This window comes from Microcaecilia unicolor, chromosome 1 (genome assembly GCF_901765095.1).
Source record: "Microcaecilia unicolor chromosome 1, aMicUni1.1, whole genome shotgun sequence".
Classification (NCBI taxonomy): domain Eukaryota; kingdom Metazoa; phylum Chordata; class Amphibia; order Gymnophiona; family Siphonopidae; genus Microcaecilia; species Microcaecilia unicolor.
The window spans coordinates 644,413,071-644,433,398 of record NC_044031.1 but is presented as its reverse complement, the minus strand read 5'-3'; the positions used below and the strand labels follow the sequence as shown (position 1 = coordinate 644,433,398).

The window sequence follows — 20,328 nt, the reverse complement described above, 5'->3', positions numbered from 1 at the left end:
GGACAACAGTATAATAGGTGACTTCAGTTACTCGATATTGACTGAATAAATGTCACATGAGTGCTAGGGAGGTAACATGCCTGGACATAATAAATGACTGGTTCAGGAACCGACAAGAGGGGGGAGTTATTTTAGATCTAGTACTTAGTGGAATGTAGGACATAATAAGAGAGGTAACAGTGTTGGGTCCACAGTGAAACAGTGATCGTAACATCATCAAATTTGATTTAATAACTGGAGTGAAATCCCCAAAAATCTACTGTAGCAGCATTTAATTTTAAAAAGGGCAACTCTGGTAAAGAGGAAAATGCTATTAAAAAAAAAAGCTAAAAGGATCAGCTGCAAAGATTAGGATTTAAATCGAACATGGATGTTTAAAAATATTATCATGGAAGCCCAGACCAGGTGTATTCCATGTATTTAATAAAGGTAGAAAGAAGAGCAAACAGCCAGCGTGGTTAAAGGGTGAAATGAGAGATGTTTTGAAAGATGTTCTTTTGGCTCTAATAATGGGGGGAGGGGGGAAGGATCTAAATGAAGAAAACAAGCACTGGTAAGTTAGGTGCAGAGCACCGATTTTAAAAAACAAAAGGCTAAAATACAAATAGAAATATGCCACAAAGGCAAAAACTCATTAATTTTTTCAGGTATATCGTAAGCAGAAGCCCTGTGAGGGGGGAGAGGGAGTCAGTGATACTATTAGATAATCAAAAAGTAAAAGGGGAGGGAGGATTCATACCTTGGCTGTCTTTCCTGTGCTGTCTGTCTGAATTGACTTGATGCACTTCTAGGAAAGGTGTTCACGTGTGTGTGTGTATAGTTTGGGGTGGGGGAGAGAAGAGAATAATCAACTGACAGCTCTGTTCTACAGAGAACCTGTCGTCTGGCAGGTTGAAAGTGGAAATCATCTTGAGGGCTTCTGGTCAAAATCCATCAAAGCTCCTGCCTTATATGGTCTGTGTACTGTGCAGACCAAGTACAAATGCGAGCAATGAGAAACCATATTCAAAGGGATGCTGGTGGTAACATGATGGTCATCCTAGTGGTGATAAAGTTGATTATCTTCTTATTAACTTGATGATGATTTCTTCTTCTCCTTTTCTCCCCACCCTCTGCAGATTTTTGATTTTGGTGTTAACATCATCCTGATGGTTTTGATGGTTCTTATGTTGTGCATCACTTTCTTCTCTGTGGGTTATGGCTGGAAAGTTTTGTGCTGTGGTAAATCATCTCGGCAGGTAAGAGGAGTTGGGGTGGGAACACAGTAAACGTCGGCACAAAGATTAAGGCGAGAAGTTACCAAGCTATAGTAAAATATGGCATTTTTAAGACAGCTTAGTGTACAATAGGAGTCCCTAACTGGCAGACACAGAACCTCAGGCTAGTGACTCCATGGAAAAGGAATTTAACCTTGCACGCTGTGTTCTGCACTTCAGAAGATCGGGCTGGTAACACGCAGCCTGAGGCTTCCAGGGAAGCCTCTCTTAAAGGGGTTTGTGCTGTTAAGGGTGGCGGTCCAGGGGTCATCCTTGCACCCCCAATGATAACTGCTTAAGCCTGCCTGACACCATCCCCCATTGGTGCCATCTTGATCCTGCTGGCTCGCCTGAGGCTTCAGGGAAGCCTCTCTTAAAGGGGTTTGTGCTGTTAAGGGTGGCGGTCCAGGGGTCATCCTTGCACCCACAAGGGACAACTGCTTAAGCCTGCCTGACACCATCCCCCCATTGGTGCCATCTTGTCCCTGCTGGCTCTGGGCTTCGGGAGCAACTGGTAGTCACTTTGTGCTGTGACCCCTAGACCACCTATGACTTCTAAAGTTAGGCCCTGGGGGGCCAATAGGGGTTGGGAGCATGGTTTTAAGCATTTGTCTTTTCTGTGGTTTTTTTGGGGGTGGGGTTAGGGGTATTGAGGTCCCCCACTGACTTGTTAACAGCGCCAGCCCCTTTAAGATGGTGCCTGGGCGCATCGAGCTGCATGTTAACAGGAAAATAACCCGAGATTTGTGATGTTTAATGCAAATTTGTGTTAATTGCTTTGCATGCTTTTCATCTCATTTATTATGCAGCTCATGGCACCTTTTTTTTTTTTTAAATGCATTATGGAAAAGAATTTTTGCTCGTTATACATAAGTACATAAGTATTGCCATACTGGGAAAGACCAAAGGTCCATCAAGCCCAGCATCCTGTTTCCAACAGTGGCCAATCCAAGTCACAATACCTGGCAAGATCCCAAAAAAGTAAAAAACATTCTATACTGCTTATCCCAGAAATAGTGGATTCTCCCCAAGTCTATTTAATAACGGGTCTATGGACTTTTTCTTTAGGAAGCCGTCCAAACCTTTTTTTAAACTCCGCTAAGCTAACCGCCTTTACCACATTCTCTGGCAATGAATTCCAGAGTTTATGAAGCTTAAACTTCCCTTCCACTCAGTTGACATGCTTCCACTTTGGCTGGATGAGCCTAAAGTATGTATAAATCCCTCATCTCAACATCCCTCTTCCTTCCTTCACCTTGTCTTTTTACCTGACTTTAACTTTTTACCCTCTATATTTTCCTGAGTATGCCCAAAATCTTGAGCATTAACCTTTCTACAGGAAGTGTGGTAGCCAACGCCTCATGTTCAACTTTGGAAAGGTAGATAGCAGCTGTGATTCAGGCAGCATTTGAGCTGCGAATGATTAAGCAGTTACAAAACTTACCTCTCAGTTTTATTACAGTAGCACAGCCCTTGCAGGCTGGGCTGCTGTAGAGGCAACCTAACGTTTACTGATTGTACAAAATGCAGCTGCATAAACCTGGAGGATTTTAATGCGAGGGACCGTATACCTATCCAATCAGATTAATGCACTGGTTCCCTATAAATTCACAGCAGCGAAAAGGCAACAAGGATCTGCAAAAACCAAAAACACTATAGATCATAAAACCAAGTATTAAATACCCAGTTTGTTTATACTACAACTAGTAAAAAAGCCCCGTTTCTGATGGAAATGAAACGGGGGCTAGCAATGTTTTCTTCTGTGTGCATGTGGGAGTGTGTGTGTCCCTGCCCTGTGGCCTCTCTCCCCTCCCCCCTCTGAGTCCTTCACTGTTACAGAGCCAGCGATTTGATTTCGTGCTCTGCTGTTTTCCTTCACTGACTGTGTTACAGAGAGGGCGGGGCAGACACTCATAGGGAAACCGGATATCTCGCCCCCTTCACACTTCCGGCTGGAGGCTTCATAGAACGTTGGTGTTGCTTTTTATATAGAGAGATACGTAGATGTACTTCAAAACAGTGCCCAAAACGGTCAGACACACACTGAGTTCTTATGTATGTTTAATTTTAATATAATGTCTTTTTTGCAATGTATTTTTCTATTAAGTGTGTTTTTAATAAAGCTTTTATTTAGATATAATTGTTTTTTGAATATGGACTTTACTAACAAATTTTTTATGTACGAATTTATTTTAAGTGTTCACCTGGTACAGCCCATTCAGGGCAAAACATGGCTGTGTTGGCATTGATTTGTAGTATTGTAATTCACTTTTGTTTGTGATGTACTTTAGTATTTGATTTTGATGTACTGCGGGGCTCATTTTCAAAGCACTTAGACTTAAAAAGTGCCATAGGTTACTATGGGGCTCATTTTCAAAAGAGAAAAACGTCCAAAAAGTGCATTTGGAAGTTTATCTCACAAAAACGTCCAAATCAGTATTTTTGAAACCTGTTTTTAGACGTTTTTCTCTGAAGTCCATCGGAAGGACGTCTAAATCTCAAGGGGGCAGGACTTGGACATTCCTAAGACAGATGTCTTTCAGCCATAATGGAACAAAACAAAAATGTCCAGGACTAAAACTTAGATGTTTTGAGCTAGACCTGTTTTTATAACGAATAGCTGCAGTGGGAATTGAACCCACTACCCCAGGATCAAAGTCCACTGCACTAACCACTAGGCTGCTACTCCACGCCCCAGTGGTCACTAACCCCCTCCCACCCCCAAAAAGTGTGATTAAAAATACTACTTGCCAGCCTCTGATTTTATACTCGGGTCCATTAGAATAGCATGATTTTATACTCTGGTCCATTAGAATAGCATGCAGATCCCTGGAATAGTTTAGTAGTGGTGCAGGACAGGTGGACCCAGACTTCTACCTACCCCTACCTGTTACACTTGTGGAGGAAACTGTGAGTCCTCCAAAACCCACCAGAAACCCACTGTACCCAAATATTGGTGCCCCCTTCACCTGTAAGGGCTATGGTAGTGGTGTACAGTTGGGGGTAGTGGGTTTGGGGGGGGGGCTCAGCAGACAAGGTAAGGGAGCAATGATGAGATGTATACCTGGGGGCATTTTATAAAGTCCAGTGCAGTGCCCCCCTAATGATGCCCTATTGCTTTCCTGGGATGTCACTTTTCCACTATTCTACCTGAAGCCAAGCTTTCTATTTTTTTTTTTTTTATATATAACATCTGCGCCTTGTCTATTTATCAGTAGATTTGGGCTTTGAATTCAGATTTATAGATGATAAATTTCTAAATACCAGAGTGCTATTTTTCCATACTTCAAAGCAAGAGTGTATATTCCCTAATTACCTGTCCTAATGCAACTGAAGCTTTTACCTCTTCAGTGCATGAAAATGGTTTCATCCCTGTGTGGATTCTCTGATGCCGTGTGAGGCTTTCTTTCCAACCAAAGCTTTTACCACACTCGGGACATGTAAATGGTTTCACTTCTGTGTGTGTGTTCTCTGGTGTATTGTGAGGTTTACCTTCTGACCAAAGCTTTTACCAGACTCTATACATGCAAATGGTTTCTCTCCCATGTGGACTTTCTGATGCGCTTTAAGATTTACATTACAACCAAAGCTTTTACCACACTTACAACATGTGAATGGTTTCACTCTGTTGTAGATTTTCTTGTATATTTTGTATGTTTTGCATTTGGATGTTTTTTTTTATTTGAAAATGGACCAAACAATAAAACGTCCAAATCACAAAATGTTTTTCCAAACAGCATTTTCAAAAGGACAAGACTTTTTTTTTTTTTTTTGTAGAAAATGACCTTTCCTGTTCTGATTTTGGACGTTTTACAAAAAATGACCTTCTTTCCTATTCAGAATTGGGTCATTCTGATTTAGACGTTCTATCGAAAATGCCCTGCCACGTAACTCTGTAAGTCTAAGTGCTTTGAAAATACGCCTATAGGTTTCTTTGGCCCTGGTTCCCAAGGTGTGAGTAGTGTAATGATTTAAAAGTATTGAATGAAACTAGGGTAAACACGTACCCCTGGATATTGAAAGTGATTTTTTAAGTGGGCAGGAGAGGCTCCTGCCTGATTAAATTGCTTTGTGTCACCTAAACCCCAATATGCAGCAGCACTAAAGCAGGCAGTGCTGCTGAATATTGCCTCTGAGCAGTGCTAGACAAAGCAGGCAGGTCAGGGGTAGTACTGGGGATGGCGTTAGAGATATCTTGGGGTTATGCAGGTGTTGGCAATATTCAGTACCAGCATCCACATAGTTAAGTGGTTTAATTTAGGACAGGGCCGCTGAAATTAGCCCCAATATTCAGTGCTGCTGCCAGACATGAGCCGGCACTGAATATTGGGGGCAAATCTAGCCGGCGACTTTTTTAAACGATATAGTTGGGAAGAACAAAGAAAATAACTTATTGCACCCAAAATATGAGCACTAACAGATGTGCACCCCTGTTCTATCCAATATTCTATTTGGTTAAATCAAAAATTGTGTGAAACTGACCAAAAAAGGGCCCAAAAATAAAAAAAAGTTATCAACCTTTTTAAAAACCTGTGCCCATCCCTAGTTGTAGTATTAAGATGCTTTTACAGTTTAAGAAGTACAAAGCCTGGCCTTGTTTAACATGCACACCAAGAAAATACTAAAGTGAAGGAGCAAGATGATGGCAGATAAAGCTTCTTATCTTGATCTTACATCAAATGTTTTATATTGGAGATATCATATGTATTCCCATTCAAATATAACATCATTTTATTGTGGGTATTGTTTGTGATATGCTTTGAGTTCTATATATACAGGCTAGAGAAATTGACAAGTGTTTAAAAATTGCTTAGAATACCAAGGGGCCCTTTCACTCAACAGTGGTAAAAAGTAGCCTTAAGCGGGTCATTCCTGCATGGAAAGGCCATTTTTACCATCTTCCTTATGAATGGCCACATGTTAATTTTCCCATTAATACGTGAGCCCCTACTGCCACCTATTTTGTAGGCGGTAGGGACTTGCGTACTGAACCTGCACTAATTGGTTAGTGCACAGCAATGCCCATGTGCTAACAGATTAGTGCAGAACACGCCCATTCTCTGTCCCTAGACCCAGCCTAGTGCATTTTTAAAAATAAATAAATATACAGTGCACTCCATTTAAGTGCACGTTGGATAAGCGCATGCTCTGTTTAACTGCATGCTGTACTTCAGTCCCGTTTTTGGCACCATCCATTTCTATGGGGACAAACTTCAGTTTAGCGCACCACTGATAAGTGCAAGATTCGCTTATATGCATTGTTTAAGACCGCTCCTCTGCAGGAAAGACTCCGCATAAGCATGCACACAGAATATGGAAGGTGATTGGCGTATGACAAAGGGGCGGTAAATTTGAAATCTCGTTGGTTAACTGCCGCAGGCAGAATAAGCGAAAGAATGTTGTTAGAGTGTACAATGGAGTCGTCTTCGTCGTGCAACTGTAAGACTTTAATACTGGCTGAACGAATAGAAGTTCTTAAATTAGAAAACAAGCAAAGTCAAGTATCTATTGCTAAAGAATATGGTGTCAATCCCAGTCAAATTCATATCTTGAAGCAGAAAGACCAGCTTCTGGAAGACTGGCAAAACAATACAAATCCACACCGGAAATAAAAAAACGGACGGGAAAAACTGAGGAGGTAGAAGATGCTCTTCTTCGGTGGTTTTCTCAAGTCAGGAGCAGACAAGTTTCCTGTCAGTGGTCCACTGCTTATGGAGTCTTGGACTAACTGAATTCAAAGCCACCACTGTTGGATGGTTGGAAAGATGGAAGGAGAGGACCAACATAAAATTCAAGAAACAGCATGGTGAAAAACAAGACGCTGATGACTTTGGTGCTGAAAATTGGGTTGTTTCAGTTCTTCCTACCATCTTGAACGAGTTTGCACCTCGTGCCATTTTCAATGCAACGGCCTCTACTGGCAAGCGATACCTGATGGAACACTTGCATTCAAACAAGCCGAAACTACAGGAAGTAAAACGTTGAAGGACCGACTGACGATCCTCCTTTGCTGCAGTATGGATGGGAGTGAAGTTGGAACCACTCATCATTGGAAAGAGCAAACAGCCCCGTTGCTTCAAGAATGTTAAGCGACTTCCTGTGTCACACAAGGCTAATGCAAATTCATGGATGACTGAGGAAATTTGGAAGCAGTGGCTAAAGAAGTTAGACACTAGAATGTGGGCATAAAAGCGTCAGATTTTGTTGCTTTGTGATAATTCTGTTGCACACAGTGATGTCAGGCTGTCTAACATCAAGGTGGTCTTCCTGCCACCAAACACCTACCTCTGTGATCCAACCTATGGATCAGGGCATAATAGCCAATTTCAAACATTATCGGGCTTTTGTGCTATGTCATCTGAGCGTTATGGATGACCAGACGGGCAAGGATAAACGTGCTGTTCAACTGGCTTGTAATCTCACTGTTGGATTCCCTACATATGCAGAAAGAAGCCTGGAATCATGTTACACAGGCAACCATTGTGAACTGCTACAAGTGGGCAAGCTTTGTTAGGGGTGTGGAGAGGGACGAAACAGATGCAGAAAGAAGCCTGGAATCATGTTACACAGGCAACCATTGTGAACTGCTACAAGTGGGCAAGCTTTGTTAGGGGTGTGGAGAGGGACGAAACAGATGCAGCTGTTGCAAACACGTCAGATGAACAGGCTATTGACATCCCAGCCGGTGTTACTGAAGAGGAGATTTGTTTCATCACTACGTACACCATGACAGCCTGTATCTGCTGTTATGTTTCTATGTAGCTGTTGCTTACGATCTACAAACAGCTGACGACAGCACTGATGTCCAGATATGCGCGAGGCACATTGTGACGAAATTCAACAACCTGTCACTTTTGCAAGAGCGCTGGAGAGTCTCAACACTGTGTGGACCTATCTGGAGGCCACTGGATGTCAGTGCTATGACAGTTTTTACCATCTGGCAGACGTAGTCTATGGAACTCACAGACACAAGAGTGTACAGAGAACTATGATGGATTTCTTCAAGTAAGCCTAACGTCAGTTAATGGAGACTGTATACTGTACGTATAATAGTACTGTACATATGTTTATCAGATGTCAAGCTTCTTTTTTGGGTCACAACGGTTAAGTGCACGCTCCGGTTAACTGCATGTATTGCTTTGGTCCCAGACCCCTTACACTTAAGCAGATTGCACTGTATGTGTATGTATGTGTGTAAAATTTGTGATAAAAAAAGGCAAGGCACTCTAATCCAACAAGAGTGTAAAATACCCAACCACTATCCATCAAGACATTGATTTTGGCTCGATCCTCTGTGGTTTTAGAGAACAAGCCTTTTCCTTTTTTTTTTTTTTTTTTTGTTTTAGTTCAAATCTGTTTATTGAAGGAGTAATGAGGCATATCAAAAAAAAAAAAAAAAAATCCCTGAGAACACAAACTGTACAGACAGCTTGGTTTCTTATTGCCCCCTGCCAGGATCAAAACACTCATTCCTCCAATTAAACTGTTCACTCCCCACCCCTAAATCCCATCCCTCCCTCCCAAAACCCCAAAGAAATACAACAAACTAAAGAAGTGGGGGGGGGGGGGGGGGGGGGGAAGTTTCAGTAAACTCTATCCTCTGCCAAGCGTATACATGTGAGTCAAAATCAAACTCCTTTGACTCTGTATGAGAGACTGTAAGTATGGGTCCTACATAGATAAGTAATTATGTTCCCTCCTAGCTGAAAGTGCTGCATACTTTGCTTCCTACAGTGCCAGGAGATGAACCCCAGCCCACCAGGTCCAAATAGATGGAGGCTCTAGGGATACCCAGGAACCTAAAATACATTTTTCCCCTACTACAAATAAACTTGCAAAGCAGTATCTTCTGTTCCCTGCCTAGACCACCTAGCCCGTCCATTAAATTAACTAGAACCAATTCCCTTGTAAAGGAAATATGAGTGTGCAATAAAGTGTTCATATATAAGGCAATGGCAGTCCATTATTTCCATATCAGAAGGCAATCCCACAATATGTGATAAAATGTATTATCTCCGCCCTTGCACCAGTCACAAATTGGAGAAGCCAATCTTCCTGCCGTATGTATCTGCACTTGAGTGAAATAGGCCCCATGAAGCACCCAGAATGCACACACTCTCAAATCAGTCCTCTGGACCAACTGGGGTATGCCATGAAGGGCTCTAGCTATGTCCCAAGGTTGGATTCCCACCTAGCTTTAACCTCCTGATAATCCTTCCTGCAAGGGGCTGGATTGATTTTAAAAAGTCCCGATATTGATCAGTCACCACCAATTCAAAAAATTATTTTAACGTGGCGCCCAACTGCACTTCCAAAGTGTTGGGGTCAAGGGAAGTGCTGTAATACGTCTAAGCTCATCATTGTTTCCCTCCCCTGTGAGCATGTTTGCCACCAAGTTATAGCCCTGAGTTTCCCAGCGTTGAAATACAATATTTTCCAGACCAGGAGGCAATTACAGATTGCCCCTAATTGGTAATTGATCAGTATCTGTAGAAGCACTCCCCAACCACTGTGTCAGCTTATGCCAGGTATCTTTTAGGGTTCTGAATAATATACTTCTCCCCAGGGAATAGGGCAGAGTACGAGTAGGAACCTGCAGGAGAAATCTGATACTTTAAGGTATAGTCTGATCTATCCAATAGCCAATCCCCCAGATGGCGTAATAGGCAGGCATAATTATATAATTGTAAATCTGGCAGGCCCAAGCCCTCATTCTACCAATTGCCATACAAATATGAGCGCTGTATTTTTGCCTTTTTCCCACTCCAGCAAAATCTGGTTAGCAATTTGATCACCTGCAAAAACTTCTTGAGAAGGCAGATTAGCAGGACTTGGAGCATAAAGCCATCTGGGGAAAATAACCATCCAATATAGGTTAATCCTCCTCGGCAAGGGCAATGCAGACCACCCCTCCAATTGTCACCTCGTTGTCTCCAGGAGCTCCCCTACGTTAAGTGAGCGCACCAAACTAGACAAGCGAGGCAACTGAATCCCTAAATATCTAAGAGTCCATGGCCCACTTGAACGGAAAGTCCCCCCTCCAGGTCCGGTGCACCAAGGCCTCAGTTGCTAAAGCCTATGATTTTAGAAGGGTTTAATTTAAAGCCAGAGTAATCCCCATACTCCCGGAACATAATCAATAACCCCAACCTCTCAAAGGAGTTCTGAAGGTCAGTAAGATGTACTTACAGATGTGCGTGAAGGCTGCTATTTTAAAATTATACTTGTCCATCCCCACCCCTTTGACTTCCAGAGTGGAAAATATGTACCTAATAAAAAGGGGTCCAGAGTCAAAGCACATAATAGCAGAGACTAGAGGCAGCCCTGTTGGGTACCCGTATGTATATCAAAATCCCATGCGTAGTGACCATAAACCCATACTTTAGCACAAGGAGCTGAGTAGAGAGTTTGAACTGCCTCTAGGAACCGCCCCACAAAACCATAGCAGTGTAACGTGGCAAACACAAAGTCCCATTTAACCCTATCAAATGCCTTTTCAGCATCAAAGCTGATCAAGAGTGATGGAACTGCAGCCCATGCCCTCATGTCAATATTTTTCTGAATATTTTTGGCAATATACTGGCCCTTAAAGCCCACCTGAGTCTAATGCTCTAGGGCCGTAATCTATTTGCCATCACCTTTCCCAGTAATTTAGTTTGAGTTCAATAGCAAGATTGGGTGATAGATTCCAGGTGCCATGCAGTCTTTACCCGGGTTAAGAAGAACCACTGTTTGGGCCAAATTCAACTCCTGGTAACATCCAAGACTCCAAGCTGGCTCTGTACATACCGGTAGCCATGAGGGTTGAGATGATAGGCTCCCCCATAAGTTTTTATAAAATTATGCCCTAGATCTGTCTGACCCTGGGACCTTTAACAAGGAGCTCTGCTTAATCGCCCAAGCTATTTTATTGGATGTTGAGAGTTCAGGAAGTCTGTGTCCTTAGAAATCAGTTGAGGAACATCTATATTGTCTAGGTACATGGACTGTCCAAGTTCCTCCTCCGAAGGAGTGACATACAATGCAGCATAGTAGTTTTTAAAGACTTGACAAATCTCAGCATCAGTATGTTGGGACTGCCCCCTCTAGTCCCTAAGTCCCACCACCCATCTAGGTCCTGCACAAATAGAGACCAACTGAGCCAATAACCGTCCACTTTATTACCATGCTTATAGAGGTGGTACTTATATGTCAATGACTTTTTGGCACCTCTGGTGCAACAATTCATTCAAAGTGGTCTGCAAAGTCAGTAGATGTTGTTTAGTAGTATTAGTAGCTGCAGCCCTGACATGTCGTTCAAAGCAAATAATATCCTGATCCCTGGAGAACAATTATATCCGGCACTCACAACTCCCACTGCATAGTAAGAAGGAGATGGTGTGTACTCACACTTGGTGATAATAAATTGTATATAGCACTTGTGACTAGTGGGGGGGAAATGCCTCAAGGTGCCTGGATCAAGAACGATCTCGTAAGCAACAGTCGATCCCGTTGACCAATCGCTTGGTCTTAAGAGGATCTGCTCCTCATCGTGGGCAAAAAAACCACCCCAAACCACCCCAAAGTCTCAAATGAAACACAGGAGAAACGGTATCAGGAAGCCTCCTCATAAATCGGACAAGGAAGATGTGGCAACCGTGTATACTAAAGACCACCACAAAGCTAAGTAGCTCGCCATTCATTTTCTTTTGATTTATATGTAAAAAGAGTTGGTCGACACACTGCAGCAACTTATACCTGGAGCTTAAAGGATTTATGAGGAGGCTTCCCGATACCATTTCTTCTGTGTGTTTCATTGAGACTTCGGGGTGGTTTTTTTGCCCATGATGAGCGGATCCTCTTAAGACCAAGTGATTGGTCAACAGGATCGACTGTTGCTTATGAGATCATTCTTGATCCAGGCACCTTGAGGCTTTCCCCCCCCCCCACTAGTCACAAGTGCTATATACAATTTAGCACCATGTGTGAGTACACATCATCCCCTTCTTACTATGCAGCGGGAGTTGTGAGTGCCAGTATATGTGATATGTGGAGAGGCATAATCGAACGCCCATCTCCATGGGCGTCTATGTCCGAGAACGGGTATGTGAAGGAGTGGGACAGACCGTATTTTCGAAAAAAATGGGCGTCCATCTTTCGTTTCGAAAATACGGTTTGTACGGACCAAAATGCCATGGATTCAGTCGTTTGTGAGCTGGGCGTTTGTTTTTTTTTTTTTTTTAGCGATAATGGAAAATAAAAACACCCAGCTCAGAAACGTCCTAATTCAAGCCATTTGGTCGTGGGAGGGGCCAGGATTTGTAGTACACTCGCCCCCTGACATGCCAGGACACCAACAGGACACCCTAGAGGTCAGTGCGGTGGACTTCAGAAAACGCTCCCACATGCATAGCTCCCTTACCACGGGTGCAGAGTCCCAACCCCCCTCCCCCAAAACCCACTACCCACAAATGCACAACACTACCATAGCTCTTAGGGGTGAATGGGGCACCTACATGTGGATACAATAGGTTTGGGAGGCCTCCCATTTACCAGCACAAGTGTTACAGGTAGGGGGGGGATGAGCCTGGGTCCCGCCTGCCTTAAGTGCACTGCGGTACCCAGTAAAAGTGCTCCAGGGACCTGCATACATGCAGGCCTCTAGGACTTGTTGCTGCTGTATAACTTTGGCACACCAGATGACACCTGAAGACTAATCTCTTTGAAAAAGTCCTTTATTTGAATAAGCACCTTTACTCACAGTTAACTGCAGATCAGAGATTGTGCCCCAGTGGCAAAGAGTCTTCCTGGTACTGAGATTAGCAGTAGGTCAGAGCTGGCAGAATGCTGTACAATGCCCTTTTTCAGCAACATTCAAGGGAAAAACTAAGTTCTGTAACGTGGCTAACACAATGGCCACTACCTCATGGACTACCGGAAACAAAACAGGTCACACTCTGACCTAGTAAGCAGGGGGAAAAGCACCATGGGAGTAGAGCCTACCAACTACCAACATCGTGAGCATTTAACACAAGCTAGTGGAATCACGGAGCCCAATACCCTACACCCACCACACTGCATTGCTGATGTGACTCTGCAGTCCGCATAACAGAAAAGGTGTCACACTCAGCCGAGAGCCACATCAGAACCATGGAAAGGCTGTCAGAGGATAAAACACATTCTGTTGTCATGTAGGTGGGTACGGCATTTGAGGCTGGCATAGAGGCTGGAAAAAAGAGTTTTTGAAGTGAGGTTTTTTTGGTGGGAGGGGGTTAGTGACCACTGGGGGAGTCGGGGGAGGTGATCCCCCAATTCCTTCCGGTGGTCATCTGGTCAGTTGGGGTACTTTTTTGGGTCTTGGACCGGAAAAAAAAGGGTCCAAATAAAGCGGACCAAATTCTCGTCTAAAACGCCCTTCTTGTTTCGATTATTAGCTAAAGACGCCCATCTCTCCTCAGCTGATAACCACGCCCCAGTCCCGCCTTTGCCATGCCTCTGACACGCCCCTGTCAACTTTGTTCGTTCCTGCGACGGAGTGCAATTGAAGACGACCAAAATCGGCTTTCGATTATACCGATTTGGTCGCACACGGGAGAAAGACGCCCATCTCCCGATTTGGGTCGGAATATGGGCGTCTCTCTCTTTCGAAAATAAGCTGGATAGTCACTTCCACCACCTTGTAATATATTTTTTGAACAATTATATCCCCCTGGAGAATAACCTTTGCCACCTCCCAAAATTAAAATAGGGTTGCCTTCATGTCGGCATTATTGAGTTTGTACTTATGCTAACAGTCTGAGAGATACTCCAGAAACCTGGCGTCCCCATACAGATCTAAAGGAAATTTCCACACCATTGGCCTCTGCTCAGCACTGCCTTCTACCCAATCCACCCATACTATGGCATGATCAGAAATTTCACATGGGCCTATCTCCACCCCTCGAATGGATGGCCTAACAGAAGATGACTGTAGAATGTAGTCTATGCGAGAGTGTGTTCTGTGCACCCGAGACAAGTGTGTGTAGTCCGTATCCTGGGGATGTAATACTCTCTACTCTCCAGATATGTATAAGATCCAATACCTGACACAGGGGTGGGAGATCTCTGTTAACATTACCCCATGCTTGGAATAAACTCCCTGAGCCCATTCGCCAGGCCCCCTCCCTGCCCATCTTCAAATCCTTGCTCAAAGCCCACCTCTTCAATGTCGCCTTCAGCACCTAACCACCATACCTCTATTCAGGAAATCTAGACTGCCCCAACTTGACATTTTGTCCTTTAGATTGTAAGCTTCTTTGAGCAGGGACTGGCCTTCTCTGTTAAACTGTACAGCGCTGTGTAACCCTAGTAGCGCTCTAGAAATGTTTAGTAGTGGTAACATTTAAAACGTGTGGGACTCAGGGAGTCGACTTGTCAACAGAGGGATCCCATACCCTATTAAAATCCCTGCCCAGAATAATAGGAATGTTATCAAACCTCAAGGCATTGTGCACTCTCTCAAAAAATTGAGCATCATAGTGCTGTACAGTATTTATGCTCCAAATCAATAAGTCCTGCCTATCTAGCAAGAGTTTACAGAGAACAAACCTCTGCTCTGTATCCTCCTGTACCCTTTGAATTTGGGTCCCCTTCCACACTAAAATCGCTATTCCCCCCCCCCCCCCCCACCCTTCTTTCCAGTAACTGAGGTTGCAACACAATTCCCCACCCACCAAGTTCTTGGTTTCTCATGTTCAAACCTCGAGAGATGGGTTTCCTGTTGAAATGCTACATCAGCCTGATTGTCTCTGGATTGCCTGAAGGATTTTTATACGTTTAATAGGTGAGGAAATGCCCCCCCCCCCCCCATTCCAAGAAATTAAAGACCCTATATCGCCACTCCTATGCCAAGAGGATACAAAGGGGGAGTGTCCCAGATGCTCCTCCCTCCCAGTCCAGATGGTTCCACATAGCTCTACCTTGTGGGAACCCAGCAGATATTCCCTTTTCTATAGGGAACATAGCAAGTTACACTGAGTCAGATGGCCTCCCTTCCCTCACCCCGAAAAAGCTAGTGTTCCGCCTGTAACTAGAACACGACTTACACCAATATCCCTTTCTCCAACCCCCCTCTCTAGGCTTGGACCTATCGCCCTCCACCGCCCGCTATCCACACCCAAATCCACATTTCTATCCAGCTCAGCCCACAAATGAAGACAAACCACTAAGTGAAATGAGGTGACCAAACACTCGATGGTGGAGTGTTTGAGTCCTCCCCTGATTGGCCCGACTGAGACGCATGCTCCACCCCAGGCACCTTGCCAGGGATTCTCGGTGTTGAGGGACCCTCTTCACCAGAGGACTCTGCCAAAGTGAACTCATCCTCCATCCCCGATTCCTCCCTACAGAGAGAGGGAGCAGCCTGTGGGGGGTGGTCAACTCCCTGAGCAAGGAGCAGGTTTCCTCTAGAGCATGCGCGAGTCTCCTGGATTTGACATAGTAGTACGTCCTGTGCATCTTCAAGGCCGCTGTGGTCAAGGGTAAGAAGAAATTTTAGTCCCATTATCGAGCTCCAAGATCAACTTCTTTGCTGCTTTGGAGGGTGGACAAGAATCTCTGCTTACCATTCACCATCACCACCAGCCTGACCGGGTGCCATAGCCCCACCCACAGGCATCTATTTTGTATTTCTAATTTATGTGGGAAAAGTTCCTTCCGCTTCCATAAAGTTTCCAGGCTGTCTGGAAAAATCTGAACCTCTGCTTGATCATAAATACAAACTTTTAGCTGTCTCGCTCTCCTGAGCACTGAGTCCATTTTTTGAAAGCACAACAACTTGACCACAAAGGTCCATGGGGGAAGTGTAGGCTCCGGTTGAGGCCTCTGCTCTCCAAGGTCTGTCTATTTCATACTTCGGGGATGCAGTTGTCTCAGGAAAACAAGCACAGAGCAGATTTTGAACATAGGTCACAGGGTCTCTTCCCTCTGGGACTCTCAGAATTTGCAGGATAGACCATCAGGTTCTGCTTTCCTGATCTTCCAGTTTATCCATCAGATAGGCCACCTGCTTTTGCAATGCATTCCTAGAGGATTTTTCCTCCGTCCCTTCCACTTCCAATGCCAGAAGTCGAGACTTCAGTGAATCCAAACTGATGGTAAGAGCATCAAATCTATCTTCTAGTCTCGCCACCACTCAATCCACTGTTTCCATCTTGGCCCCTCATATTTCCTTGAGGACTAAATTCCACATGGTTTCTGGTGACTTGGATTGAACCGCCATATCAGTAGCTTGGGAGGGGGCTGAGGATGGCATTGTAACTGGGCTAGAAGGACTCTTACCCCAGATGTCCGGGTTTCGCAGCATACATATCCTTAATAGAGACAGTGTCTTCGGTCTAAGTTGTTTAGGCATATTAATCCCATGAAGAGGGGGGGGCTTGAAGGCCATCAAAGAATTCTGCCCAGTGATGTACCTGACCATGTCAGGACCCTGCTCTCTCTTCTCCCCATCAGGCCACCAACTGAAGTGTTTCAGGTCCTCGGGGCAATTGATAGTCCATAGAAGGGCAGTTGCAGGAGATAAAAAATTACTTGAGCCCAATCTGGGGAGTGACTAAGCCACCCCACCTACTTTGAGCCATCTGCCCTGCAGTCCAGTCTGCAGTGGGTGATGTGTAGGGGTGTAGAGTAAAACCCACACCTCTTGACCCCTGCTCCAGGGGAAAATTCCAGGCAAAAAGCAGAAATAACAAAAAAAAAAGTCAACTGTCTACCCTGCACTACGCAAGATCTAGGCCCCACACAGTTCTTGTAGCATACACCTCCACAGTTCTAGTAGAGGACCTGTAAGGCAACAACTAGGTGGATGGGCTGCGCAGAGTCTGGCACTAAACTCGCCCTTGGGAGCTGGTCGGTGGTTTTAGTTAGGCGCTAGCTATAGAATCTGGCCCTTAATGCTTTCATACATAGTCCCTCATTTAGAAGCATCCACAGATTTAAATAGCAACTTTAAGGAATTCCTTTGCTTATACTGGACATGTCAACTAAATATCTATTGTCAGTATCAAATGTAAATAAGCAGAAAAACCACAAACTTTGTGGGGGGGGGGGGGGGGTTCATTTTTTGCTGCTGCTACTACTGCTCATTCTGGACAGAGTATGCACTATTTGCAAAGAGGGTACTCAATGAGCATGTGTAAACCATTGCACTTGCACACAAAGTTAGTGCTTTTTCAGAAAGTGCGCCATCTGTGCACCTAGAGTGCCCTCTGACTTTGGTCCCATGATGAAAAAAACCGGGCGAAATAAAAACTGACATTCCTGGAAATGATGATAAATGACAATTTTCTGGTTGCCCATCCCTAGCAACTCTTTCACAGGTGTAGATTGTCGAATGGTTTTTACACGAGTATGCCACAGGGGTTATGTTAGCCAGATTAAAATGAGAAGACCATTCAACTCCTCTGTCCTATAGATCCGTTGGTATCAATATGGAACTCTACCACCAGAGATTTGTGCACTCACTAATTATTGGGCTTTTTGACAATTTCTGAAAACTTCTTCTCTAAATATTTAAGATCTAATAATTCACTGCACTATTTTTATTCTTTATTATTTTATAACTTTATAAAACTGTTAAGTTTGGCTCAGAGTTTATTTGTATCTTCCTGGTCTGTTGTCTCTATTTTTGTTTTTATCTGCAGTGAACCAGAGAATAGTATTTGCAGAATATAAGATCCATGTAACACAAACATAGCAATGTGGATTTCTCATATCATAAGGAAAACCCACATTTTGATCCAAAAAGCCCCTAGCTGTTAGTGTTTACACTTGCCCTCAGGCACAAATAAGTGCCTATTGAAAGGAGTATGTGTCCATTCCTTCCCCCCCCCCCCCCCCCCAAAAAAAAAAAAAAGAAAACTAGCAATTAGAAACCATCCATCCCCAGCTCATACCAGTCCCTGATGGTGTAGGAAGCAGAGCAAATTGTGGTGGTAGCACTATTGCTGTACTCGTGCACACATGCAGAGTTCTTTCTCCAGACTCCTTTTATTTCCCATCCTTTTGTTCTCTTTATTTTTTTTTTTGTTACATTTGTACCCCGCGCTTTCCCACTCATGGCAGGCTCAATGCAGCTTACATATTGTATACAGGTACTTATTTGTACCTGGGGCAATGGAGGGTTAAGTGACTTGCCCAGAGTCACAAGGAGCTGCCTGTGCCTGAAGTGGGAATCAAACTCAGTTCCCCAGGACCAAAGTTCACCACCCTAACCACTAGACCACTCCTATCTTTTAAGATGATCAGTTAAAAAAACAAAATTGAATCGCTTCAGATTTGAGTTTTTATCCAAAGAAGGGACATATATGATCTAGAAAATTCATGCTCAGAAATTAAATGTATTTCAACCTCTGAAGATTCCAGCTCAATTTATTTAATCAGATTTAGTGCTGAGTGGCAGCACTGTCCAGTCAGTGATATTCAAGCCATGAACCAGATAATATAGGACAGCCTTTTTGCTCTCCTATATTATCTGGATTGTTATCTAGTTAGCCGACTAATATAACTTCAGATAGTGCTGCTGAATATTGGGCTTATCTGGTTAGCTGGTTCTGCTAACTGGATAAGCCCTTTTGAGTATCGGCTCCTCCATTAGAGGCTGACCAAAACTGACTGAAAATGTGGAGACAAAGTTATCGCCTGGTTTCAGACGAAGCTGAAACCAAAAACTAAGATTGGTTGTGTGAATATGAACCAATAAGGCCCACTGGGGATGGTTGGAGCCGGCAGTCACAGCCCTCTGCTAAACCTACAGGTGATTATTACCCTCCAGTCCCAGGAACTGCAAGCACAGATTACCATTTTAACAAAAGACTTCTCATGGAGTCTAGTACATTTAGGTTCCCAAATCAACGGAGATATAGTTAAATATTATTGAGACAGGCACTTTGTGAGAATGTGTTAACAAAAAATCATGATTGCCAGCTTTTTAATTTATTCTTACGCAAACTTGAATTAGTAACAAGAGAAAGTAGCATTGAGATGTTTCCCACTTTGTGTCTACATAAAACTGATTTAAAGATGAGCATGATATAGATTCTTACTAAAATAAGGTAAAGGAGTCCAGACACTGGTCTGCACTGCGGCCATTATACCAGCCTGATGCATAATCCAGAATTTTAAAAAAGTCCATTGATGATACTGAATGCGAGGACTATATGCTCTGAAATCAAGAGCAATATATTTCTCAAATTATTTTCTATATATGAACTTCATTTCAATGTAATATAATTTCCCCACTATAAGTTGACTAATACTTACTTGTGCTTGAAAACAATCACTGCAGGTTCCTTTCTTATAGAATCTAGCTTCTGCACGTCATAAGTTTGATTAAAATGTTGCATCTTAATTATACCCAACAGAGGCTGGAAATTCTTTAGAATCAGCCCAATAGTATCCAAGCCAGAATATGTATAATAATTTAAATAATGAAAGACCATATTTTACCTCCAAGCAAAATAGCCTCTGCACTCATGGATCTCAACTAATGAAAACTGAAACTAAAAGCCACAGTGCTTTTACAGTGGCTGACTTTGCGCCAGATTTGGAGTGACAGCTGATGTCATATCTCCACAGACAGACTAATTCCTAAGGAGCTTATTGTTCCAAATTTATAGACATAAAAGTTTAGCAGGAATTTAAATCAAAAGCATTTATTTTACAGTACGCTGTTTTACCATATAAACTAGTATGCATGACCATAACTGAATTACACACACACAAAAAAATGCAGAGTAGCTTCCCCCCCCCCCCCCCCCCAACAACCACCTTACAATCCCTGATGGTCTGGAGGTGTATTTGAGGCAGGAGTGATCCCCAGTAGCTCTTGCCCATGTCAGCTCTACTCTCAAAATGGCTGCCATGACCTCTTGTGGCAGTCTTACAAGAGTGCCATTAGAGGTCATGGCAGCCATTTTGAGAGAAGAGCCAGCATGGGCATGAGGAACTGGAGATCACTCCTGCTCTGAATACAACACTAGACCACCAGGGATTATAAGATAGGCCCGAGGGGTGCACCTACAGATGGGCAAGGGGGAGAGGCAACTCCTGTTGG

At 43.6% G+C, this 20,328-nt stretch overlaps 1 protein-coding gene across 2 annotated transcripts in view; it reads left to right on the top strand.

The window, feature by feature from the left end:
* Nucleotides 1-20,328, top strand: part of LOC115482310 (transmembrane protein 176B-like) — a 220,363-nt gene that overhangs the window by 62,375 nt on the left and 137,660 nt on the right. The window contains exon 6 of one of the 2 annotated variants that reach the window (XM_030222022.1): nucleotides 1,119-1,238. The exons of the other annotated variant lie outside the window; for it this stretch is intronic. Coding sequence (XP_030077882.1) covers nucleotides 1,119-1,238 — 120 coding nt within the window. The remainder of the gene's footprint in view (nucleotides 1-1,118; nucleotides 1,239-20,328) is intronic. 2 annotated transcript variants of the gene reach the window in all.